We start from the raw sequence: 27043 nt of genomic DNA, 5'->3' as shown, positions 1-27043 counted from the left end.
AATGAAGAGCAGTCTCGCCAAAGAAGAGGTAAAGTTTGGAATGAATAGAGGGCCGAGGATATGATCAAGTGGAACTCCGATAATTGGCCTTGTGTTTTTCATAAATACTACTATTACAGCTCTTCATTATATTCATTGTCTGTTAGTGTTGCATGGTCTGACAATGGGTTAGAGCCGTTGGGGATTCTCCCAGGTTACATTGCAGCAATCATCAAGTTCCCCTTTCATAAGAGAGCTTGTTGTGTAGTCCTCTTGAGCAACAGAGAGACATGAAACAACTTAGGCACTTTCCTGATAACACATAGAGATGCTTTTCAACCTTGGATATGTAGGTGAAGAACTTATAGCACCATGGGTTATGGGTGGTATCAGTAGCATGGAGCAACCCATACAAATGTACCTATAGAGACATCGTGTCAAAGAAAAATGTTTTAAATGTTTTCTGTGGTCAGCTTGGTTTGTGGTACTTTCTATATAATTTTATTTTAAAGAAAACAATAATAAAAAAAACTTTATTATACGTATATTTGAACCTTTCATTTGTAAAGGCCTTCCACTCTGTTGTTCCCATTTGCCATCCTATCAAAGTCTTATGCCCCCCTACTGCCCCCTCATACAATTTTCTTACTCCACCACTGCTGCAGTATATTTTCAGCGCCTCTAATACCATCTTTTTCTAACGTTTGAAAAAGTTTGTATTCTCCAAATTCACAATAAATAAAGAATACTGTAATGTAATGTAATTTTGATATATTTATATATTCCTTCCATCATAAACTGACTGAGTCTTAAAAAATTGTAATTTTGGGTTCACCAGGTAAAAATAGGCTAAGGAGCAGTTTTTAATATACCTCTAATTTGTTGCCATTTTTATTTTTTCTCATATAAACCTGTGGGTTTATATTCATCACGTTATTATTACGGTGGTCAGGAAGTGCTAAACAAAAATACATTTACCTGAAACACTTTTACAAATTTGACCGAAACACTTAAAACATTGCCAATTAAAAAATCAAAAAGTAATTTTTTTTAATTAATAAATTGATTTATTAAGAAGAATATTTATTTATGTATAATGTCTATTTTTCACAATTAACAATCTTTACTGAAAATTTAATATTCAGACAAAAATTGAAATAATATACATAGAACTATATTACAACAAACAAACCAAACCAAAACATGTTTAAGAATAAGACACACATTAATTTCTTTTGTATCTTTTTGTATATATTATTTTTTCATAAACTTTGTTGAACATTCTTTCAATTTACAAATGTTCAAATTCACATTTAGTTGTGCATTTTTTTCAACAATAGGTAACAGAAAACACAAGTACAGTGCAACCGGCACATCAACATACAGCATTAACAAACCAGTGAGTTAAAATTTATGTGTAAACTCAAACAAAAAGGTTTTTTTTTAATCAAATGCAGTTCTTTTAAAATATTAAATGTTCTTTAATCCTTCAGATTTTGCATGTGTTTTATTGTTTTGTAATATAATTTAAAGTACAGATAAAATAAATGAAAATAGGGTTGTTAATTTGACCATTTACGTGTGTGAATATGGAGTTTACTAATTTATTTATTCATTCAAATGGTTTCCGAGAATTGTGACGTCACATTGGGGCCTTTCTTTTAACACCCACTTCCGCGAGAGGGCGGTTCCTGCCCACCGTTAGGGAAAAAGTTTAGCTTTCATCCGTCAGGCATTGTTTCAGTAAAGGCCTGGGTAAGTCAAACCGTGTGTGTTTGTATTTTATGTGTCGTGTAGGGTCAAGAATTACAAAATGCTTTACTAAATATGTATTTGAAACACTCGTGTGGTTACAGTGTTAGCCTAGCTAGCTAACCTAGCTTAGCGCGGTTAATTTATGTATTTCTTGTTGTTAGCTATCATTTGTTCGGACTCTTAGGTTGAATCAATATTTAAGTCTCTGTCTGCCACTTTACATTCTTCCTTTTGGCAAATGTTTTCGTCTTATAAGTCAGGATCAACCCGCTCCGTTCACAGCCGTGACGCATCAACGCCCACCATGTATTAGCCTTGTTTCTGTCATTGTTGACCTGACGCAGCAGCAGCACGAGTTAAACCCATCTTTTTACAGTTCAGACATCACGGTTGTGTTTACATGTTCGTAGTAGCATGTCCGTCACTGTTTAAAACGGCTCTTTTAAATATTACAACGTGGTCCACTTCCTTTAATCTTAAATAAAGTTATATATTAAAATAAATGTTTTTTTAAATAAAGTTTTTTCATGCAAACGTGAAACATATGTAATGAGTTAGCTACTAGAAAGTTGGCTCGTGTTGGATTTCCTACTTAGCCTGGCCTCTGTTGACATATAAATAGTGTTAGTACTTGTGTATACTTGTTTTGTAACGTCTGATGACGAGATATTGATGGATTTAGGAAAAATAAAAGCATTTAAAGTGAATTTTCTACCGGTCGTTTCTCTTTTTAAACAAGAATTTACAGATTTATGTGTTTATGGCATACCTTTATTGTAGTTTTGATTTATTCTGCTACAGTTTCAATCCTTTTAGATTTGAATTTTTTTGACCTACTAAAAAAGAAACTCCCCTTTTTATGTGTTCTGCGGACAGGGTAAAAGGTAGCTCACTGACCCTTATCTCAGGTTGAGGAGTGCTTGCCAAGTTGAAGAGACAGCAAAACAAGCCTGAACTGAAGATAACGCAGCATTGTGGATTGCAACGACAATGAAATAAATAACAAATGTGTCAAATATTACTCTAGGGAAAAAATGAACTTGTTATTATATATATAATCACCTCATCTATAATTTGAATCTTATCATCTGTAGTAATTGTTCTTTTTAGGAATATTAACATATAGTATATCTTTCAAATAGTATCCACTGTGTTTATTATATGACAGCTGCCCAACATTTATATTGGAGACTTTTGGAGACTGGCGTTCATTCCATCACAGACAGAATGGTGTTGGCTAATTGTGTGGTGACATTTGTTCAATAAATTCAGACACCAACAGATGAACATTTCAGAATTCATTGAAATATTAAAACGTTACCCTATATCCTGATTAGCACTGGCTGCAAATGTCTCTTTTCTTCCTTTTCTTTGAAGCATTATCAATCTCTGTATCAAAAATCTTCTTTGCTTTCAATCAGATCATTTTCCCAGAGATTTCCCTTTTAATCTCGCTTTCTTTGCACCTCCACCAGGAAATTGCTCTGCGTTAATGGTCCTGCCCACAACTCAGTAGCAAATTTCTAAAGAACTCTGCAGAAACTATGCCCCAGAAAACGACACAGGTTTTATATTTTGACTAATAGCAGCAAAACTACAATGAAAAGATCACTAAAACTGATTGAAGTGGATCTTTGAAATATTTCTCTTATAGAAACTCACATAGAGAATGAGAATCAAACAATGGACTATTTGAAGGAACCAAATGATAAAAAAGTAGAATCTTTTACAATTTGATTGCCATTCCTGTTGTTTAATTTTTGTATTTTCTTTGTCTGCAGAATAAGCTCGTCCTCACATCAAATAAGACCATGGCAGAAACTGTCGTCTTGCTACTGAGCATTTTTGCTTTTGTTACCACCACACAAGGCGAGTTCCAATCCAGCTATGCAAAAACCTTTCTCGTCCTTTCGTGTCTCTTTATTTTTCCTTTCATTCCTTTGTTTTCTAAATAGGTCAATCCTGTTCTAAACCCACTGGAGGACCGAATATGTCTTTGAAGGGGGATGATATCCTTAAAGATTCTTTTGCAGACCAGACGACAGTTTCCTTTGGCTGTAATAGTGGATACACTGTTGACGAAGGGCTACCATCTATTACCTGCAACGCTGGCTCATGGACTACTTTGACACTGACATGCAAAAGTAACTTATTAAATGGTTATTTAAAACATATTTTCTAAAACATGGTTTTTCTTTCCAGACTAACTTTGCTCAACTGTTCATTAGTCATAAGCATAATTATTTATAATTATATTTTTACAGACCCAGTACTTGATTAAAATAAACTTCATTATTTTCCAGGGAAGTCCTGTGGTGCCCTGGCACATTTGGACAATGGAGCTATTGATTACCAGGACGGTATTAGTTTTGGTGACAAAGCGGTGATTACTTGTAACCCTGGGTGAGTAAAAAGGAAAAAAAAATTTTGAAGCATTTCATAAACTTTTAAAGATAACAAATTGATTAGCATTGCATTTAGTTTTGATGTTTCCTTAGATAATATGTAGAAATTCAAACAAGCTATCGTTGCCTGTGAAGCCCTTAGTTATTTATGTCAGTGGTCCCCAAGCTTTTGGTCCGAATGGGGCAGAAGTTGGCATTCTTAAGCTTTCTTAAAATCCATTTTCAAAATAAAATGCTACTAAAAGAAATTTTGTTTAGAAGAGTCTAAAAATATCAGTAGATTATCAAATTTTTTACAGATGTTGAAGATTCAATAAAACAAAGACTCCATAAAATAAACATTACATTATTATTTTTTCCTCATGAAAAGCAATTTTAGCCCTCAATCCTTGCTCTAAAAGATTGATCATATTTTGCCTTTACATAAAGTCTCATTCATTGGTAATTAGTTTAACACAAAGCATCATTTTCTGTGCTAGAATAGATGCCTGCCTAATTGCTGTAGGAAAATGATCAAATATCCCTTTTACAAGTTTCCACAAATCAGCAACTTTATTTGATTGAATCTTAAAGGGTTAGTAATGGGGTTGTGGGTCATTTTCGGTGTTAACTGTATGGAAAAGAAGTGAAGAGGCGAGTGCAAGCAGGTTGGAATGGGTGGAGAAAAGTGTCAGGTGTGATGTGTGACAGAAGAGTTTCAGCACAAATGAAAGTAAAGGTGTACAAGACTGTGGTGAGACCAGTCATGTTGTTTGGACTAGAAACAGTGGGACTGAAGAAAAGACAGGAGGCAGAGCTGGAGGTAGCAGAGATGAAGATGCTGAGGTTCTCTTTGGGAGTGACCAGGATGGATAGGATCAGGAATGACTACATCAGAGGGACAGCACATGTTAGAGGTTTTGGAGATAAAGTCAGAGAGGCCAGACTGAGATGGTTTGGACATGTCCAGAGGAGAGACAGTGAATATATTGGTAGAAGGATGCTGAGTCTAGAGCTGCAGGAAAGAGGTCTAGAGGAAGACCAAAGAGGAGGTTTATGGATGCAGTGAATGAAGACATGAAGGTGGCTGGTGTTAGAGTGGAGGATGCTGAAGACAGGCTTAGATGGAGGAAACTGATTTGCTGTGGCAACACCTGAAGGGAAAAGCTGAAAGGAAAAGAAGAAGATAAAAGAAATGATCAGGAAGTACTTGTGGACTAAAGTGTCTTCTAGATCCTGTGTCTCAACCCTAGAGTGGCAGCCCTGAAGCTCCAGACCCTTTTGTTATTTCATTGTGCAGTGCCAAAGTCTGCATGTTAAAGTGGGTGAATGTAAGCAGGAAGTCCTTGTTACGCCCCAATTTGTCTAGGGGTGCAGGGCCTAACATAAAGGTCAATTAAATAAGTGTTTAACAAAACACAACACAAATGTCTCTATAAAAATATAACAAATTTATTTACAAGAACAACCAAACACTAACTTAAAGTGAAGCAAAAGGCTTCAGGGTGAACCATGGCCAAAATAACAAACAAAACCCCAACTAACTCAACCCAGGGAGCTTACCTGCAAAAGCAACAGTAAAAGAACGACAAACACTAACCTCCCTGGACTAACATAAACAGGAGAAAACATTTACTAAAGAAAATGGCGGTTCACCCCTACAGCTTCACCTAACTTAAACACCACTAAACACCAGAACACATAGTACAGAATACACAAAACACCAAACAAACTACAAAGTGCACACAAATCAAAAGAGGTGGAGAAGTTCACTGAGCTGCAGTGGAGGCTGTTGCAGCCCAGCTCCCTTCTCCTGGTCTGGAGGTCCATGTGGTGCTTTTGAAGGCTCCCCTCCTTCAGGTTGAACCAATGGGGAGCCACGCCTCCAGCACCACACCTGAAACAAATCAAAAGACAGACTGACAAACAAAGATCCACAAAACACATAGATGTCCCACTCTGACAAAAATACACTAAACCAGGAGAACCAAAACCAAATCTGGCCACAGCCGTATCAGTCCTCAAATTCCCAAATTTTTCAGATACTTTCCTGATAGTTTGGTGATTTTTCTCACACTCTGTGGCTTTTCTTTGTGTTTCCAATGGCTCAGTAACAGCTCTGAGTACAAACTGCAGAAGCTTAACTCTTTAACTCCCTTCCCAACTCAATGGTGGAGCACGTTTTGAAGACAAGACATTTTTAAAAATCGTGTGTTTTACTCACCCAAGGAGGTGATTTTTTTCTTGCTTGGGTTGTTCAAGAGTTATAAGCTGATTGCGATTTAACTTGTGAGCAGTGTGGAAAGACACAGTAGCTCAGGGGTGTCAAACTCATTTTGGTTTCATTCAACCCGTCTGATCTCAAGTGGGCCGGACCAGGAACATACCGGTAATAGCAAACATAACAAATGGTCAACTTGTTATCTGTAGCTTTGTTTTTTTTTTTTCAGTCGTAAAAAATGCCTCAAACAACTTAGTAGCCTAATCAGTTATTATTAAACATCCATTCACAGAGGTCAATGGATTTCAATTAAAATGGATTTCACTTTAAAAAAAGGGGGGGGGGTTATTCAGTTTTATACAGACTGAATATATTACATCTGACATTGAGGCAACCCCGATAGTAAACTTAGAGAGAGAGCTACAGAAAAAAAATAAACACCCTGCCTAAATATAAATGTGTAAATCAGGGAAAAATTAAACTGAATTAAACTGGCAAACATTTGTGAACATAAGAATTTGGAATTAACATAATTTTCTCTCTTGAAACTCGGCATCGTTTGGCCTTCACCAGGCCATCAATATTAGGATGCAAATCCTGTGCAACAACACATGTCACAATGTCATAAAAGTGTTCAAAATACAATGAAATGTCCAAAAATCTTTTCCAGCTTTGGCTGCTTTTCCCCCTAGTGGCGGAATTGCGCATTGTGGTCATTTCTTTACAGAACCATAACTCACCAAAGAAACAGAGTAGAAGCTTGCTTTTTTTCCTTCAACATCCTTATACATTTTTACTCTTTATGACAGAGCTGGGTTAAACCATCTGCTGGGCCGGATGTTTGACACCCCTGCATTAGCTTGAGGGTTTAAACAAAAAAAATATTCTTGAAATTTAATCGTTGCCCTCAGCAGTCACAGACTGCAAGGAAATATTGTTTTAGCAATTCTATTTTGTCAATCACAACAATTTCCCCCCGCCACATACTCAAAAACTCAGCATTTTTTACAGACCCAGTACTTGATTAAAATAAACTTCATACACTCCTCTAAGGGAGTTAGATCTATTGCCTAATGACTCCCCAAGTATCATTTAGAAGCTACCTGGGGGAAAAAAAAGCCGATTTCTTCTTTTTTTTTTTTAATGGTGTTGAGCTGGGAGGTGACATCTCCCTGGTGCTCATATATTTTTTTACTAGAACCTTGTAAAAAGTTAATCTACAAATCTTTGGCTCAAACCGACCAAAATAAAATGACAAATGATGGGAACATATTAGGATTCTGGGCGTTGTTAACACATAATCTCCATTGCCAAGGAAATGCAAAAATTTACTTTTAAAAATGACACAGACACATTTGTCAACCCCAAAAAATAAAATGCTTGCTTTGGAGATAAAGCTAACAGAAATGCCACCATTCTGAAAAAAAAAATGTTTGTTTTGTAATGAATTTGTCACATGCAGCTCTGACCAGGGTGGCAGTGGCAGAAGTGGCTCAGTCAGTGAGGATGGGTCAAAAGGGGTTGTTGAAGGCAGGAATATAATCCTGCTGCTGCCGGCCATACTACACCACTCGCGGGTTTAATTTTTTCAAGCTGTTAAAGTTTGACAAAATGTCATTTTAGTTTGATTTCAACCTAAGAGAATTGTTCAAATCTGCTTTTATTATCTTGAGTTTACATTTTCTTCGTAACTCTTGGAAACAGGTACCGCCTCGTTGGTAAGGGAGTACTCAATTGTCTGGACAGTGGATGGGATGCCAGGTTTCCTACATGTGATGGTCGGTAATCTTCATGTGTGAATGGTAGCAAATTCCTGAAAACTGCTTTAAGCCAAACGGATGTCTCCTTTTTAATTTTCCTTCTTACAGCGGTGGAATGTGTAACGCCTGAGGATGTGAAGGACGCCACCTTCTCTCCAAATAAAGAGTCCTATCGATATGGAGAAGTTGTGACTTATAAGTGTTCTGCAGGTTTATCTAACAAAGGATCACTGAAGTTGACATGCTCAGATGAAGGAAAATTTGACTTCCCCCCTCCAACATGTGTCAGTAAGTGTTTTATCATTATCTACAGGTGGTGTTTCTGAACATTTAGGAAAAAAAGTTTGAATTAATAATTTTTTATTGCAGAGGTTAATTGTGAAGAGCCTGTCAATGGTTTGTTGGAGTTTGTCGAAGGCTCACGGCCTCCATACGGACACAGGGCTACAGTGACGGTGGCGTGTCCGCAGGGTTATAAGTTGGAGGGTCAGTCTGGCACTCTGACGTGTACAATAGATAACACGTGGTCCCCTGAGATTCCAACATGTAAAAGTAAGTTTCGACTAAAATGACTTGTTTTTTTTGTTTTTTTTACTTTTACTAACATACAAACATTAGGAAAATGGGAAGGTGTGGTGATCTCCAGTTTTGCTAGTAGCAAGGAAATAGCTTTAAAAAAAAGAAGAAAAACACAAGTTTCCAATAATATCATTTATTTCTACTTGTTTTGATTGATATAAATCAACAAACCTCTGGACAGAAATTCATGAATATTTTTAAGATGTTTTATAAATGTATCCAAAAGGCTGTCAGTTTGTTGGTGGGATTCCGGCAGAGGGTTTGATGTCATCATCAAACTTGCGGCATGACTCCCATTGACTGTATAAGAGAACTGAACGGAGCAAGTGTGATGTCACCCATAGAAAAAGGCTGACAACCGGCTCCAACGGAATTAACTCACTTCAGCTGCCATGCTTGATTCAGATGTCGTCAGGAAGCAGTGATTGCTCTGAGTTGGTATGAGTCATCGTTTCTCTGGCCAGTCAGGAGTGAGCTTGTTGGAAGGCCACTCCCCTTGAAAGTGGGCTCAGGAGAATCTGTCAATCAAACCATTCAAACATTCAATGTGAAACCACCTACTATCATTCAGGCAACTGATTGGAGAGTTTATAACCTGAATAACTTGTACTACAGAAAAAAAACATGATGAAAAAAATTTGGATTACCAAGAATGTGTTGAAAACAGATGGCCGAGCAAGATTGATTATTCTGACAAATATGACCAAGTAAAGCTGTTTATCTATAGACGTCTATGGGATTTTAGTCTTTATGGAACCAGAGGGTACTTCCTGTTTGGAAGGTGAAGGGGGATTGATCACTCAGTCCAGTTCTCATATACAGTCAGTGTCAAGAGAAGATGGTGGCTGAAAATCATTAGCCGGAAACGGAAATTCAACAAGATTTCTTCAGAGTTGTAGCCGCTTTTTATTGAAACAGTTTTTTTATGGTCAAGGATTAGTTTAAAATGTGTCTAAAGAAAGTAAACAATATATTAAAGGATATTAACAAGTGTTCAGAAAACTATTGAGATGTTTACATTGGAGCTTTAGCTGCAGACTAGTGTTTACGTTTGACCGTAGTTAGCTTGCGCTAACCCCTTTAAGGTGCATTTACATTGAATAGAATTTGTGCTGCGGAGGCGGCCAGTTTCAATGTTGAGTTAATGGAACAGACGTGACATGAGGCGATCTGAAGTCCCGCGACACAATTTGACGAACGGGAGCGGTGCAAAGGTCTGGCAGCAGCTCGATTTGAGCGACGAGGTGCAGATTGGGCGGCGCAGATAAAAATGTAAATATCTGAAGTTTGACAGGTCGCCGCGTCGCATCTCCCAATCAAGAACTCAGCTTTGAGCATGCGACGTTTTTAGAGACTCAGTCAGCAGGCAGAACATTAATCCAAAGTGAGCGTTTTTGTGCTGAACTTCCATCTCTTTCCTTAACATGTTGGAGCCGTGGATTTGCAGAGCTCATCTGGCTGTTTGGGGCAAAGGCGGAATAAATGCACTCTAGACAGATCGTCGGCTTTTACTCCCGCGGCGGAGCTCACTCGCTCGATATGTCTGTAGACAGAGAGCCACTGCGGGGTGCGGATGCTGCTGGCTTGGGCCTCATTGAGACATTAAAAAAAAGGAAACGAGGTCTCCTAATTTTACTTTTTCCCCTTTGGTTAATACGAGAAAGTCGGCCTTCAAGCTCAGCCGCAGAGACACAGAAACACAGCGGAAGCGGCTGTCATACAGACACAGCTCCCTGTATCTTTTAATAATAACCCGATAAACCCAAAGATGGAGACGTGATTACTGATGTTTTTGTAGAACTTTTCACAATAAATAAACATGATTTCTCTCAACATCATCCGTGTCTTCTAAACATTCTGAGTGAGATATACACAAACAAATTTGTCACGTGACGAAAGAGAGGCGGGGCACGCAAATTTGTCGTGCGAATCACATTTGGTGTGAATGCCCCTTTACGCGATAAACATTATACAGCTTATTATGTTGCAGAGAAAAGCGGATTTGGACCGATATAAAATCACTTTATATTAGTAATAGCTAATGTCTGTGAAAAGCCACTTTAAAGTTTTTCTTACCAGCCCTAAAACGCTTTTCTCTGCAGATCAGCCAATTCCCATTGATTGTGTTAGTAGTTATGGTATATCAAACAGCAATGTAGGTTTTGATAGAAACACCTTGGGTGGAAAAGGTTCAAAGCTTAAAAAAGCAAAAAATTGTATCTGTTAGGGTTGCCAGCTATGTCTCTTTTTCTACCAAAAACAGAAGTATTTTTTGACCGAAATATATGTTGGTGGTGGTGGTGGGATGGAGGTTGGGGGGTGGGGGGGGTAGGATTTTCTGGGCTTAAACTTCCTTCCGACTAATTATTTTCAGCCACCATCTTTTCTACCACCAGATCCCCCTCATCAATATTGACTCTTCACAGTTACAGTTGACTCCTTCTCTTGTTTGTCAACTGCTCTAAACACGCTGGCATCAAAACACAACCGCAAACTGTCAACAATCTGCTTTTAAAACAAATAAAAATGTTTTTAGCTACAAGCATTTTCTTATGTAATTGACTGGAAAAATGCTGCCACCTACTGGATGTGTGTCAAACATCTTTACAGTGAGGGGAGAAGCAGGATTTTGGTTGATGATCATTCTCTAGTTAACTTTATTGTAGTGTATCTGTTGTAATATTATCCTTATAGATACGCAAGTAGTATTTTTTTCATTTTAAAGAAACTGCAATCCCCAAGACTACTCCTAGAACCACCACCACCACCACCACCACAACTCGAAGTCCTTCAGGTACAGTTTGTTAGCCGTTTTATTTATAAAGAAAATTGGAAATAAAAGCAACAAATGTTCTAATTCTTTGCTTTCTGCCTATGTGACATGTAGTTTTTTTCAGCAATGATGATCTTTTAAAGCTTAAAAAATCTTTACAAGCTGATTTTTTTTTTCTCTTACAATCTTTATCTTATAAGGCTTTATGGGTGGAATCATGATAATAAAGGATAGTTGTTTTAAAAGTTTTGTTCTGATAAATCAATTTTTATTTCCTATCAATTTAGAAAATTCTCTCAAATTGATTTTTATAGAAATCTGCACGTACGATTATTTCTATTAAGCTTCTCTTTAAGATTCAGACCGGATCACGTCAGTATTTTCTCTCCTATCATCTTCCAACTGCATGTTTAGTGAAAAAGGTTGTGACTTTGTTTTTGTAACTGGTTTTACTCTTCATCTCAGCTTCAGTCACCCCTGCTCCAACTGATCCTCGTGGTGAGTTGCCAGAATGACCTTAATCTGTCAATGTAATTCATTTTTTGTGTGTCTCATTATTTTCTTTTGCTCAGGTGATGGAAATTCTCTTGGAATTGGGCTTGGCGTAACTGCAGGGGGTGAGTTTCAGCTTCTGATAAGCATATTTGTAAAGCAAACTCGAGGAATGTGGAGCCAGATAAGATTAGTAGAAACAACATGAGACTCATGAGCCGTGATTCTTTCATTTGCATCCAAAAGCGAGTGCAAAGAAACAAATATAACTCTGAAATCAACAGTACATGAATTTCTTTGATACTTTTTTTTTTAAGTGATGCACATTTTTCCTGTGGTATCATCAGACCAGTTCACAGATACGGCAGTGCGTGTTGAATTCTGGGAGAGGTCATAGGGAAAGGCCTCATAAATATGTGAAAGTCACTAATGGCAGAACCAAAGCAGTTGTTTTGCTGTTTAACATGCAGGAATGTGGCTCTCGTGGCCTGGAGTTGCATATCCCTGATTTAGGTGAATCTCTTTGGCAACATTTGCAATGAAAAGGCACCAAAATAGCCATTACACTCTAGTAAAGAACACGCCCCTCAGTGAGATTGTCAGCAAGCAATATTGACATTTACAGTCAGTTAAGTTTCAATGACTTCTAAGTATTTTCTAGGGCTGTGAAAGTGAATGTGATTAATAGACCAGAATTATTTTTTTATTATGATTATGAATGTCCATAGGTGTTCTGCTCTGTAGCTGTGAAATCAGCGTAATATAACTCTGTCTAAAATAAACTTAAACTTTTTTTATATTCTATGATTGAGATTTTATTTAATTAAAGAGATAATATGGCATTTATTTGTAGTTTTTGGACAATAAAATAAAAAAGCCGTAGTACAAACAACAATCTGAGCAGTTCAGAATGGACTGACACGCCTCCACCTGTGAGCAGATTCCCACCGAGCAGAACATCTGAAATCCAGCTGGATCAAACTTGTCCAACAAAGCTTTTTATTATTTTTCACAAACACAATAAAGAAAACTTATGAGAGAAAAAAAAAGCTGCACTTAAAAAAAAAGAAAACAGAAAAATGTGAAATGGACAGCAGTGCTCTTAGGAGAGAAATTCTTGTTTTTTGGGCTTTATATATGTGAATGTGTGGATTTTTTTGTATTTTCATTCAATGTGCAGTCATATCTGTGAACTGGCAAAATAAAACAAATACATAAAACAGTTTTAACCCTTTAACCCTGGAGCTCCTGAATTTATGTTCTTTGATTTCCTGTAACTTGTTTTTGATCGTGTTCATGGTCAAAAAGAAGTTACAGTATGTTAAAAATGTTTGTGCTTTAGTGTCCATGGGTTAAAGGGTTAAGTTAGTTTTTAAGGTTAGAAATTATAATAAAAAGTTTGACACTTGTTCAGTTGAAGTCACTTCTAAAATGAGGGTTTTCACAACTTAATACGTTCAGTTTTGGATGGGTAACAGAAAAAATCCACTAATTTGAGATGAAAATAAAGGAGTGTTTTTGCTGTTCAATGGACCCTCCACTACTGTAATTTTTAGCTTATTCATGCTAAAGTGAAGATACCTTAAAAAGTGTCAAATGTGGGAGATCTTCATCCTAACATCATGTTTGAACATCTTTATTTTCTTGTTAAAAATGTGTAGTTATCTTGGTTGGTGCCGTTGTCGTCTACATGTTATTCAGGAAGAGAAGGTAATCCATTTTGTTTTATCCTGTTATGCAGACTAACCTCTAAAAGGACTATATTCCTGCATCGCCTTTTGCTTTCCAGTATTGGTTTTAACGTCTCTTTCTTTCTCTTTGCTTTTTTAATTTTACCCCTGCGCTAACTGTGTGTGTACTTCTGAGAACTCGGGGCGTAAACGTTGTTGAGCCACATTGTGATCGTTGTCATATGAACTAGTGTCAGCACTCTCCTATATGGATTGTTTAGCACTCTGCCTCTGAAGTCTCAGTTTCTACCACCTTAACATCGAATCATCAACATCTGGAGTGTGTTCAACCGTTGATGCAATCAATGTAAATCTACTGATTCGGAGAAAAGCAGCTTTTTACCAGTTTGCAACACTTTAGTAATGTGTTGCATGTCAGGGCAAAGCCGATATGAAAAGCCTTTTTATTTTGTGTCAGAATTAGCGGATTGATGATAAATTCCTCTACGTCAAAGAGCGTGTGTTATTGAGGTGTTGCTGACGACATCTCTGGTGTTAAACCACCTAATGGTTAGATTTGGTTATCAGCTGATTATCTCAACACTTCTAAGTCATTCTGAAATCCACATCTGATTAAAAACAAACAAACTTGTAACTATCTGTAGGACTGTTAGTTACGTTGACTCCTCACTAAATCCCAGAAAATCCCTGTTCCAAGACTATGGAGTTTTCCCTTTCAACACATGTATGAACACAAGGAGATGACGGCCATTTCTGAAGATGAATAACCTCATGTTGCTTTTCCATGTATCTGTGGTTATTGAGGTAAAGATATTGAAATGACATCAAATCCTGAATGTCCTTTCTGGAGATAATGAATCGTCTTAACATAAAAGCACATTAAGGTGACAAATTACAAATGAATGATACTGCTAGCATGTCAATGAAGTCAATGAGAAGGCTTTAGAACAGTAAATCTTTTTTAATAGACTTTAAAAAGATATCCTAAAAGACCTGGAAGTTTCTTTATCCTGGTCTGGTGATTTGAGTTGATCAAGATGTGGAAGGTTTAGATGAATCAAATCCCAGTTCAAAATATGAAGAAGACATCAAAAATAAAACAAAAAAAATCCTTACTCTCCAAAGGATGTGTCGTTTGTACTCACCCATAAAAGCAAGGTAGGACGTCTGCGACTGCAGGGCGTCTGCAACTGCAGCTGGACGCCATACTTTGCTGGGACTTGGAGCAGCGGTTCTTCCAGCTGCTGCACACGTTCCACACATGTTCTATATAAACTGTCCCACAGCAGGAAGGTGGACTTTTATGACTTCTTCATATCTACCACCTGCTGTTTCCCCAGCCCTTTTTATTTTGTCACGGTTTTGTTGATGACACTGAAACCACAGAGTGCCAATATGGAGATGCCATACAGAAGTGATGCCTTCTGTTGTCTCACCTTGATGCTCCAAGAGATTCTTCTTCCAGAGTATGAATCTGATTATATTATTAGTCCTATTAGTCCTATAGGTTGCAATTTCCTTGGAGTTCTCTGCAAATCTGCTAAAAGTGATAGTTAAACCTTTAATATTGGAGCTTCAGCTCTGGTGATGACACCGTAACTCATAAACCGTTTACGCAATTGACGGCATTCCAACGGATTCGGAAACGCTGAAAAGCTGCTTCGTGCTGATCCACAACACTGTCCAGTAGTAATCTCGATTCTGTTGCATATCCGTCAAAAGCTCCTTTTCTCCACGTCAGAATCAGCGGATTCACATTGATCACATAAAAGGTTGAAGAGTTATGGTAGGTCAAAGAGCATGTGTTATTTAGTTATCACTGGCAACATCTCCGCTGTTAAAGCTAAAAAAAAAGAACCTAGTTCAAATGACAACAGAAGATTTTGTGGTTTTTCAAGGCCAATTTTTGGAAAATATTTTATTGGTAAAAATTCTTAATTAATTTTATTCCTTGTAATTTTTTTGGAAATTGCAACCTCAATTTAACAAATATTTAACTTAATTCTTTGTAGTGCAACCAACTCCAAATGCATTAAAGATCACTTCTGTCCTTCAAAGTCTTGTAGTGACCAGTGGCTTCTGCTGTGGAGAATAAACTGGTCACAAATCGATGTGGATGTTGGTAGTGATGGGCGTCGGCTGGCTAGCTGCTGCAGGTTTCTTTTTGTGTTTGTGTGTGCTGGGCGGTGCTGTTTGTGGGGTTGGGTGGTGTGTTTGACTTCCTCAAACCCCTTCAGACCTGATGCTCCCTCTGATGCTTCAGTTCTGAAGGGGTTCAACCTTCCAAAGCTCAATAAACTTATGGCGTCATAGCTGATGACTTTTACTGGATTTCAGCACTCGGAAGACAAATGCGGACAAAGAGACGGCAAAAGATGAAGAGAATGTGGGACTTGCGGTAAGAAGTGCAAAGTCAAAGGCTTCTTTTTTTGTTCATTACTTTATGTAGCAAAAAAAAAGATGAATAATATAATTTAGACACCTTGTGCAATACATAAACTAACTAGACAAGACCATGGAAGTCTCATGTAGAAAAGAGGAACACCTGAGTCCCAAAAAAGAAATTTACAATCCTTTCACTTTAAAGCTTTTTCATAACAAGAAAATTTGAGGAAAATTTGTTAAAAAAAAGTTCCCCTGTGGTAAAATAAAGCTCCTGATATTTATTTAAGGCCATGTCACACTTTTAAAAATGTTTAATGTATAAAATTTCAGTCTTACGTGTTACGTGCCTAATACACATAATTCATAAGCGAGTCTTGCCTTCGTCAGATGTCCGTCGAGGGTTATTCCAAAATTCAGTTTGGAGGTGTTCAAATTATTTGTCAGTTAAGAATGACTAATTTTATACTTGGTTTATATACCCAATGATTACGTAAACTCACACATTGTGCATATGAGAGATGCATATGCTAATTTGTGGCTTTCCACGACTATTCCACATTTGTCAACATATGTCTAATGGACTTTTCATGCATACATCTGTGAACATTTCACCTAAAAAACACAACTTTTGTCACTTTTTCCACATGACTAATTTTCATATGTGCAATATGCACAAAATGTACGTAGTGGCTGTGTGACATGTATTAAGACTGGACACAACTTACTCTGTTGAAGAGAACCGCAGTTCGTGCCCCCTGATAATCCGGAACACATTTTCCGTCTGAATACACCCAAGCAGACCCTGATCCGAGACCACAAACCTCTCTCTGACGCATCTTTTGAGGTGGTCTCTGTTCATTTCCAATTAGACAGAACTCCAGTTCGCTCTGAGTTTTTTTTTTTTCAGTCTGAATAGGCTCTGTGCTCAGAGCGGTATACCTGGAATAAATTGGCTGCTATAGCGAGGCAGGCAAGATGGCGCCCAAGCACAACATTAAACTCATCAATAGCCGGAAGTGGAAATGTTGCTCTTGATCGTAGCTGGGTATTACGGGGTGCAAACGGCTTACAAAGGAAGCAACCGATGAGCCGTGGAGCAACAATGAGTCACAGCAACTTATTAAAATGTGGTCAGATGAATGCGGGCTCATTAAAACTACTTTCACACAGTTTTAAAATATAGTTTGATAAAGTGAACTATGCTGACAAGGATTAGAAATTGCAGAACTTCCAATATTCTTTCTCTTGTTGCATTGCAACATTGCTCAACCCTTGAAATTCCTGGCCAGTGACTGAAGAGATCTTTGGTTACATGGTTTTGTTTACAAGCTTTGGTTAAAAACAAAAAATTCAGGTTAACGGCAGTCTGAATACAGACTAAACGCAAGGTTCAGGACTCGTCCGGACCAAATGAAGTCTGAATTTACCCTTAAGCTAAACGTTATTGATGCCCTAAAATATTCAGTCAGATTCCTGCCTTGTCCAGCCATGTGTCGAAGTGTCCTTGGTCAAGACACCTAACCCCGAGTTGCCACCGGTGGGAGGTTGGCGCCAGTGTTCGGCAGCTGAGTCACCATCAGTGTGTGGTTGAATGGGTGAATGGGTCTGTGACTGTGAAACACTTTGGGCCTTCAAAGGAAGGTAGAAAGCGCTATACAAGTATATGCCATTTACCATTTTTCCAGCTTTTCTGCCTGAATTATTACAAAATATTGTTGCGAGATTGTGAAGGAACTGTACCTCAATACAGACCACAGAGTTTCTCTTGTTTTACATATTTGGATGCTGTTGTGCCGCAGAATTTTTGTCAAGAAGCTTTGATGGTTTTCATTGGACCAACATCCTGCTGTGAAGTCACTTTAAGACTGACTAATCAGACAGTTGCCATTCCCTCAAAGTTTGGGATGAGTTCATTTACTTCTATTTATTACTCGATTATGGCTGTGAATTCCCCATACCACAGTCCTTCTACTGCCATATTTGATTTAAATATAGTTTACTAATCTTCCATAATCCTTTCAAGTCTTGCATAGATGGGAGAGACTTTTAACCTCCAGATAAAAGTCAACATAATTTGGTGGTTCCTGTCGGTGGATTTTTGGTTTTTGAGTTCTGTGCTGTAGTTTTTTTGTGTGTTGGTTTTTGGATAACCTGGTCTGGCTACAGTCTTCCCCTAATTCCAACAATTACCCTTTACTGAACGTATCACATTGTATTACAGAACCTGTACAGAGGCAAAACAATACCGGGACAGAAGTATAGCATCATTTTGTTTCCTCCATGCCTTTATTTTAGTTGCACACTCTTGTATGTTTGTAAAATGTGTTGCTTATGATGTCATAGAATAAGGTTTTATTTTTCAACTTTTAGCTCTATGATGGTTTGCTTACACTAAAGTTAAAGGAATCTTAAGAACGTTGTTTCTAACATATTAGCTTAATGCTAGCAGCATTTCCATCTGACTAATGCAACTGTTGGTGGTTTTGAGTGTAAGGAAAAATGTGCAACAGATCATACTCATTAGTATTCATAGATGATGGTATACACAAATGTAAAGCACCAGTTTATTTATTTTATTTATTAACCTTTATTTAACCAGGGGTGGATCCCATTGAGATTTAAAACCTCTTTTTCAAGGGAGCCCTGGGGACCAGTTCACGTTTACATAAATGTTCAAAGGAAAAGGCTAGACTTGGAGGCTTAAATAAGTCAGCAGAGGGTTGACTGTCTGGTTTAGCCATTTGTAGAAGAGTTCAAACAAGAGTAAATGTAAAATACGTTTTAAAAAATATATTACTCTATACTCTACTAAGAATTCCCTCTCTACCCCACTTGTTAGCAAAAATTATCATACATTTTGTACTACAGGCTGGTGGATGAATGTTTATTTTTTATGTGAAGTGTGACTTTTATAATAGGAGACAATGAGGAAATTGCTCTCTTCTGCCACCATCTTTTAATGGCCATTTGAGGAACTGCAACATATCTTGATTGTGTTGTTTAAGAACAGACGGTGGGTCTTAAGACAACCTAATGAGGTGCATCCCTGTTTTTTTTCTGTGTTCCTCGCAAAGATTTAGGGCTGAAGTTTCAGTGGTCTAATAACCTCACTCTTATGCTAGAACAAAAGCTAAACTAAACAAGGAACCAGTACAGTTGTATTGGGTAGAAAATCAAATAAGACATTCAAATTTCAAAGTATAGGTTTATTTCTGCAAAACTGGACAGTTTTACTTTAGCGAGTGAAGCAACAACTTCACATATGTAAACATTTACTTACAAATTACTGGCAAAATAATTCAACTGATTACTTTTGATTTTTTTTTTCCGAAGCTCCATTGGTCAATATCATCTTTTCAAGTTCATGGAGGTGTAGATCTCTTTGAGCTTCCATTTCAGGAAAGATTAACAGTGGAGAATTTTCTTGTGCATTTCTCATTTTGCAGAACTTCCTCTTGAGGTTTTTCACAACTTCCATCAAATGGATTTGCTCTAAGTGCTGCACGATGTTTGTCTTTTCTGGACATGATTCTAACGCCGTCCGCTGCTGACTCACAAACACAGAAGGCTCTTCCTCGCCTAACATCACTTTAGCTGCAACTTAGCTATTTTCAGCACTTCAGAAACACTAAGAGTACTCAGGATTGTCTGTCTTTTGTTTTATGCATGTTCTGGCTCAATTTATTTGCTGAAAAACAATACAAAAAGCTTTTCAATGTTTTGACTGTGATGAGTTTTTAAAAGTATAACTTTTTATCCCTTTAGCTTCAATGTTCAAGCTGCCTGATATGTATTATTCACGTTTTGTTTTTCTTTAGTTACCCAGTTGGCCAACCAGTCCTTCTCATCTTGTATTTTTTTTCTAGGTTGCAGATCAAAAAGACCCACTCCGATTACCTTTAGATCTTTTCTTAAAAGTGTTTTAAGTCATGATTTTGCTGTTTTAGCCACATATTTTTTTAAACTGTCATTTTCTGCGACATAGTTTCTGCAGGGCGGCGGTAGTTAATTAGAAATTCCCATCTGAGATGTGGGTGGGACTTATTGTTGTGGAACAACTGGAATTACTGAAAGCTCTCTGTTTACACGCTCTTCCGCTCGCTTACACCCCCCCCCCAAACCCCCAACCTAATCTTCACGGTACATGAACAATATTGGAGTTATCCAGTCGTACAGTTTTGAGCCAGATATCAGCTCAGATGAGGAAAATGAAGACGTACATGGATCTATTTGTCTGCAAACGGATCCAAAAATAGATCAGGATGGCTCACCAGGAAGCTTGATAAAGAAATACTCAGAAATGTAAGCTTAATGTCCTCCATCCTGAGTATAAGCCACGAGAACACGTTAAAAACAGTATTTTAATCGGAGTGGGTCTTTCAAAGGTGACTTCATACCTGATGTGGTATTGACTTTCCTCTGCCTCCATTTGTCCTCAGTAAGCGTCGCAGTTCTGCTGGTTCAACGTTACTTGCTGTGAAAATGAGAAAATGACTTCGTAAGGAGGAGGAAGCCCCTGAACCGGTCTATGAATCCCTGAGGCCTCGCATGTGGAAATGACCCAAACCTCAGCGAGGTTTCTTCCATAGTCTTAGACAAAAACTCAACACATCGTTTCAACATAATCAGATTTATTCTATGCGATCAGAAACCAAACAATCCAGAAGATGTTGGTTGGAAATGTCATTCATATAACCACTTGTTGTTTGATTTTTTTTTTTTTATCTTTCAATGACTAAACTTCACTTTTTCAGCCATTTGAGCGCAGCTTAGCTTCTACAGAACCAGAACCCAGACTGTTTCCATTATGTTTGAAGTTGGTGTGGAGTCTAGAGACTGAGGAGGAATTCTGGCCCCAATTGTAATGTAATGCTTACTGCTCTAACAGAGATTGTGATTTGTTAAAATGACATTTTGTGTTTGTGTGTGGGAGGGGCGGGTCCTATAGATTAGTCAGTACAGTTTTAATTTGCACCTTAACGAAAGAATTGATAAGATCTGTCCGACGGTCTACAGCATAGTGCCTAAAGTTACAGTGCAACTCGCCTTAATGTAAAAAAAAAAAAAAGCAAAAAAGAAAAAAAAAAGTGCTTTGTTTTGGTTTTCCATCAGCCCGCCATGTTTTTAAGGAAGTCAGCATCAAGTTTCATTTACCATGTATACAGTTTGTGCTAAATTGTCTTAAATGTCCCATTACTCAGCAAAACTCCAGCTATATCTCTTTATAATCATTTATGTTCCACCACATTAAAGAGACAAAAAGTCTTCAAACACTTCGTCCTGCAATCACAAACCCGTGTGTTCGCTCTGATCGATGAATGTTTTGCACTTGCTTAGCTTTTTATTTATTGAAGATAAATTGTCACAAAATGTTGGCTTCGTGTGTTTGGGAATAATTTTTTTTTTTTGTAATCAATTGACCAAATAAAATTGTTAAAGAAGAAGTCTGTGTGTTGACTGAGGAACCTGCACTCTGAATTCAGTTTCTACAAGAAGGTTTAATGAACATTTTAATGGAAATAAAATTGTAACATTTAAACTGCATGAATATGTAGTCCTATGGAACCCCAAAAGGGACACAGAAGTAAAAAATATATACATTCAAAACTTTTTTTTTTTACTTTGTCTCTATGTAGAGCCTCATTATGTGTGAACAAAGTTTCTGGAGTTTAGATGAGGTCACTCACACAACTGCAGCACAAATGTAGTATTTTATATTTTAGTGCCACCTTGTGGATGAACTGTGACTGACCTGCACTTAACAGCATTTTTTCTGAATGTATCAGGATGAAAGTTTTCAATATTTGCTTAAAGGGATATTGCAGTCTTTTTTCCCTTTTTTGCTGTCATGGCAACCAGAGAAGGAGCACAATTCAGATGTGAAATCTTCTTCAAGGTGAGATGAGATCTGTCCTTCACTGTAACCGATTTCAAATGGTGCTAGAAACAGAACGGACTCTGAACACCAAAAGAAATCAGTCAACCTTGGAAAGAGGACAAAGAGTTTGAAGAGTCAGGAAGCTGCCGTCCCACTTCTTCGGTGGAGAGGCTTTTTTTCTTTTTCTTTTTTATATCCAAAGGGTTTAAAAGCTGACCCGGCTTTCTTCTGTCACGTCTTGTTGTGGCGGCGTCCCAGTGCAGGTCCACACTTCCCACCCCAAGAACACTGATTTCAAATGGTGCTAGATAGATGACAGCACTCTAAGCCACCATCTGAAACCAGCTTCCAAGGAGGGCACGTCTGCTAAAAGATGACATGCAAACCTGAGGTTCAGAAAACATGTTTTTTTTTTTTCTTTTTTCTCTGCAACATGACAAGAAAACCTTTTACAGAGACATTTCAAACATCCTGAAAGAAGGCAGCGCTGAGATAATCAGTCGTAACCAAGGAAACGCCTCCCATACAGTCACTGTTGGAGTTTCAAGGCAGCTGGGATATAAATCTGAAAGGTTTAAGGCTAATCTAAATGTACTGCTCTCTTCGGGGATGTTGTGGGCTTATGCTCATTTAAAGACCCACTCCCATCATCTTTGATCTATTTTAAAATGTTCTCCATGGTCTTTTAATTATGCTATTTTTAGCCAAAATCTTAAAAACCTGTGTGTTTTCTAGGATGTAGTTTCTGTAGGAGTTCATTAGAAATTCACACAATGTATTTTCCACGTCTAAATTGCAACGATTTGAGCGAGAAATTAAATTTTAATCAAAATTTTCTTTAGATTAGTTCAGAAAAATGTCACCAATAACACAATTTTCATCTGAGTGAATCTTTAAAGAGACTTACAAGGTGTTATCTACTTGTTTCTCAGCGATAAAAAGACAGGAATACATCACTTTTGTAAAAAAAAAAAGTATTAAAGTTTGCAGATTTTTAACAAACCTGGTTAAATATTACAGTTTGATAGGATCAGGGGGGTTTCAAAAATGTTGCACATGACTGAAGAAAAGGTTTGGAAACTCTTAGCAAAAATTAGTACACTGGAAGTTTATTTAATTAAGTATACTTGAATATAGCAAGTATAGACCATATATATACGTGTAGTATAGGAAGTATAACTGAATACTTCCTCAGACTAATTTGGAACATTTTAAATTTACAATTTATAGATGGTATATAATAAGTGTACTTCAAGAAGTATTCTTGTAGTACACTTACTTAGATTACCTTTTGCTAGGTGAAATTTTAGGACTTTTGTCCCAAAATGAACCACAGACAGGGTCCAAAACAATCTACTCGGATTGTCATTATGAGAAACTTTTTACTATAAAAATATGATGCGCTTAACGGATTCAGAAAACCAGCGGGAGCGAAAAATAAGATGAGAAAAAAAAAAAAAAACACTGGAAAGCACCGGAGCGCCTCTCAGTCTCACTGCTTTTTGTTTCCAGCTCACCCACATGACCGGGCTGACACTCGATCCAAGCTTGGTGGAAGTGTGAAGGCCCCACTGAGAGCAGAGGTACACACACACAATAGGAAGGCTCAGTTGTGTGTCTGCACTGACATACCTCCCAGACGAGTCCTGGTCTCTCTGCTGCTGTGAGGAGAGAAGGCGGCAGGTTATCGGCCTCCTGTGACTGCAGAGGCAGAGAACGGAAGAGGCAGTGAGTCTGCAGCCAGAGCCGTGACGCAGGTGAAAGCGCCACAGTGAGCTGAAAGGGTGTGGCGACCACAGGTAGAAGCCAGCTCGCCGACATGCTCCAGAAAAAGCGAAACGCTGGATCAACGTTTGTATAAGAGTTTTGGACTCACTCCCACACACAGTCTGCCTCCTCCTCTACACTGTGATTTCCTGAAACCTTTTAGAGACAAAGCTACGTCGGCCTCAGACGGCAGATGCAACAACGAACTGCTGTGACTCATTTATGAGTCCTTATCAGGCCTGCGGAGCGCGGCACCGAGCGATCGAGCCGCAGTGACGCTCCGACCAGAGGACCCGTCTGTCCGTAGGTGTCTGGTTCCTTTCCCTGGCTGGCTCAACCCAACCCCGTCCGCTTTTTCTTTTTTGTGTTGTTTTTGTTGATTGTGTGCCACTGGACCTGTTGTGTAATGCTTATAAAAGATTTAAAGAGACAGGAGGGCCTCCGGAGAGAGAGAGAGCGATCAAACTGCCTGATCAGTGATGAAAAAAGCGAAGAGAAAACAAACTAAACAAGGAGGAATCTGACGGCGAGTAGCAGTCATGTGCTCCTAATAAAACGCACTTAATCAAGCTAACATCTGCCGGTCTGAGCGACGCTTCAAACACAGAGGTCAGCTGTGTGGACGCTCCACGCACCAAGATCTGGAGATCATCCTACAATTAAAAAAACATATTATTATTTAGAACTTAAAAACATCTCACTCTGAAAAACTTTGGTTCACCTCAAATCCAAACTATTCAAAGTAACAACTAGTTTCTAAACACATGAATAAATGTTAAATACATTCAAAAATGTAGTATTTTTAAATACAATCACAAAAGAATGGCAATTACAAGACTGACATCCATAATATAACTTGAAAAATCCTCAAACGGTTCTTATCAACAGTTAGGCATGGTGGTGGAAGGGTAATGATTTGAGTCTACTTAGCAACCTTAACTATATATAGAAAACTGGACTGAGTGAGTGTGACACCTCCCATTGAAAATGGCTTGTTTTCTGTTTCAGTCGCCATTTATGCGTGATACAGCCGTCGCCATTTGGAGTCAGACGACAGTGATTGGTCCGAGTCGGTCTGCGTCGACGTTTCTATGGCAACTAACTTCGCAAAACTGTAAAACGAAGGAACAAAGTCGGGGTGGGATTATATAAGTTTGCTTCTTCCTACTCCTTTTCAAGCAGTCAATGAAACTCTACTAGACTTTAGTTAGTAGTTACTATATTTAATGAATCCAAATTTTTCTTATTTTCTAATCAAAACATTTCGCTTTTTCTGTAATGAGTTTGAAAAATCTGTTTTTTTGTTCTGTATTTTCCACAATCTATGCTTGAAATAAACGAGATCAATCAATCAAAACTACTGTTGTCAATCATGTTCTAAATCCACACCCCTTTCTCTGAAAGCAGCTCAATTGAATCTGTCAATCAAACGTTTAAGGCGGGGCCAGCGGGCACCACATAATTTTACTGAGGCATCTGATTGGTCAGTTTATAACTTAAATAGCTTGCAATTAAAAAAAAATATTAAAACAATTAGCAAGATGTTTAAAATAGGAAAGTTATTCGGACAAATAATCTGAGTATTTATTAATAGAAGTCTACGGGATTTATGCTTCTTGGAGCCACTTCCTGTTTGGAACACGAGGGGGAGGAGTCACTCAGTCCAGTTTTTATATACAGTCAGTGGTTGGCACCCACAGGGTTTGTGCACTCCCATGAACTCCCTCCAAGTGTTTGGAATATTAAAGACTATTGAGCAATTTGGTCACGGAAAAGAAAAAATAACAATAAACAATCAGTTGCTTTTTTGTCAAGAGAGATAAGTCAAAGAAAAAAGCTAACTGGATCAATTTAGTAAAGTTTTATATTATTTTTTTTGATTATATGATGTTTGTAGCTTAAATGTTAAAAATGATAAAACAACAAAGTGTGCTGATAATATTTTGAGCTTAAGTTTTTTTCTAAAGAATTAAAAAGTTACACGATCAACATAATTCCTGTAAATTTTGAAAATTTCAAAATTCACTGGAATTGCGTTGATCATGCTAATTGTTTAAAAAGAAGGTAAAGATTTTCAAAATATGAAGTCCATTTTGTAAACACGCGGATGTAAATGATGGGTGGAAACTGAACTGCCTCATGGTTCACATGCAGAAAACTTCCTTATTTTTAAAGTTCTGGCTGGCTCCAGTGAAGTGCAGAATGTGCACCCTCCCGTCCAATGAGCATCCAGCTCCGGCTGCGAGGCCTGCCATGCGGCAGCTTTAGGAAGTCGGGGCCTTTTCAGCGGCAGGGAAAGTAAACATTCTCTCCGGCTCCTTCTTCTGTCACCCTGACTCGTGACATTTAGCCTCCCCTTTTCTTTCAGACTAACAGGCTGGACGAAACCGCTGCGTCACCGTCTCTCCTGACTACGCAGAAACAAAAGCGTCCGGGGAGAGGCTTTCTCCAAAGTGGAGAGGCAATCACATGACGACAAACGGCGGTTCTGATCCAGATCCCGAGCAGCCGTCTGCCTCCCTGCTTCTCCTCCTCCTCCAGCAGACGCAGGCCTGCAGACGCTGTAAACACACATCCGTGCATGTGTGGCCATTTTTTTCCATTCGATTCGTCGTACAAAAAGCCGACTTTGATTATATTCACCTGCTGGAGCCGATGTGATCGGCTGTATTCCTCGGCCAAAAAAAAATCCTGAAAAGGCTAAGATTCTTCGAGAAGGTTCTGTTGTTGTGGCACGTCGGCCCGACCCAGCATCATCCAAACAAGAGCTGGTGAAAGTGTGTCACAGCCTCAGCATCCAAACACAAGTCCAACCGCAGCAGAACTACCCGGGAGGAAGTCCAAAAAGAACCGCCGCCGCGTCCACTTCAGGTGGGGAACGACGATTCTCCCGTTATCTCGGCTTCTGCTTCCTCCGACATGAAAAAGTGACGTAGCAACTAATCCCAAATCTCTCAGTCTCTGACTTCTCTCCCTCCCTCCTGCCAGAGAAACACTCTTTCTCCACCCCCCCCCAGCACCAGCACCACGTTACAGCTGCTGTTTAGACTTCCAACTCCAGCTCACGGAGCGGCAGAACCGAACCCGCAGAGCGTCCATCGAGCCGGCCCTCTTCCTGATTGTGACGCAGCACTTAATTCTGGCTGTTTTACGCCACAGAGCTGCTCCATCCAGCTGAGCTAGCAGCCACACAACTGAGCAAAACTGCAGTTAAAGGGACCCTTCCACCTTACCCCCCCACCACCCTTGCTCTGTGACGTCGCTGTGTCCCCATTTCCCCCCCATGTGCGCTTATAATTGGGTCTCCTCCTCCTCCCCCGGCGCTCTCCTCGCCGCTCTCGGGCAGAGACACCACACTCCGACTCCTCTGTCTGCGAGG

The 27043-nt window shown here is 38.5% G+C and overlaps 1 protein-coding gene and 1 long non-coding RNA gene across 9 annotated transcripts; one reads left to right on the top strand and one right to left on the bottom strand.

The window, feature by feature from the left end:
* The first annotated feature begins 1612 nt into the window (after nt 1–1612).
* Nucleotides 1613–21124, top strand: LOC112159625 (membrane cofactor protein). 8 transcript variants are annotated; one of them, XM_024293825.2, is made up of 13 exons: nt 1613–1734; nt 3516–3603; nt 3690–3878; nt 4038–4137; nt 8044–8117; nt 8208–8387; nt 8469–8651; nt 11404–11472; nt 11917–11949; nt 12024–12068; nt 13605–13653; nt 15972–16032; nt 20459–21124. In XM_024293825.2, the coding sequence occupies exons 2-13, from the start codon at nt 3546–3548 to the stop codon at nt 20459–20461; spliced, it is 1044 nt and encodes a 347-aa protein (XP_024149593.1). In that variant the 5' UTR covers nt 1613–1734; nt 3516–3545; the 3' UTR covers nt 20462–21124. The 8 variants fall into 8 exon arrangements, with proteins under 8 accessions (XP_024149593.1, XP_024149595.1, XP_024149594.1 ...); XM_024293827.2 differs by lacking the exon at nt 11404–11472; XM_024293826.2 differs by lacking the exon at nt 15972–16032.
* On the bottom strand, nt 20730–26898 carry LOC112159626. Its single transcript, XR_002921519.2, has 2 exons — nt 26308–26898; nt 20730–26225 (listed from the first exon to the last, which is right to left on the bottom strand). It is a non-coding gene; the product is annotated as an uncharacterized LOC112159626 (long non-coding RNA).
* Nucleotides 26899–27043: the final 145 nt, after the last annotated feature.

The sequence above is a fragment of the Oryzias melastigma genome, linkage group LG7 (genome assembly GCF_002922805.2).
Source record: "Oryzias melastigma strain HK-1 linkage group LG7, ASM292280v2, whole genome shotgun sequence".
In the NCBI taxonomy this organism is placed as follows: Eukaryota; Metazoa; Chordata; class Actinopteri; order Beloniformes; family Adrianichthyidae; genus Oryzias; species Oryzias melastigma.
The sequence above is the reverse complement of the archived record's forward strand: the minus strand, read 5'-3'. Positions and strand labels throughout refer to the sequence as shown.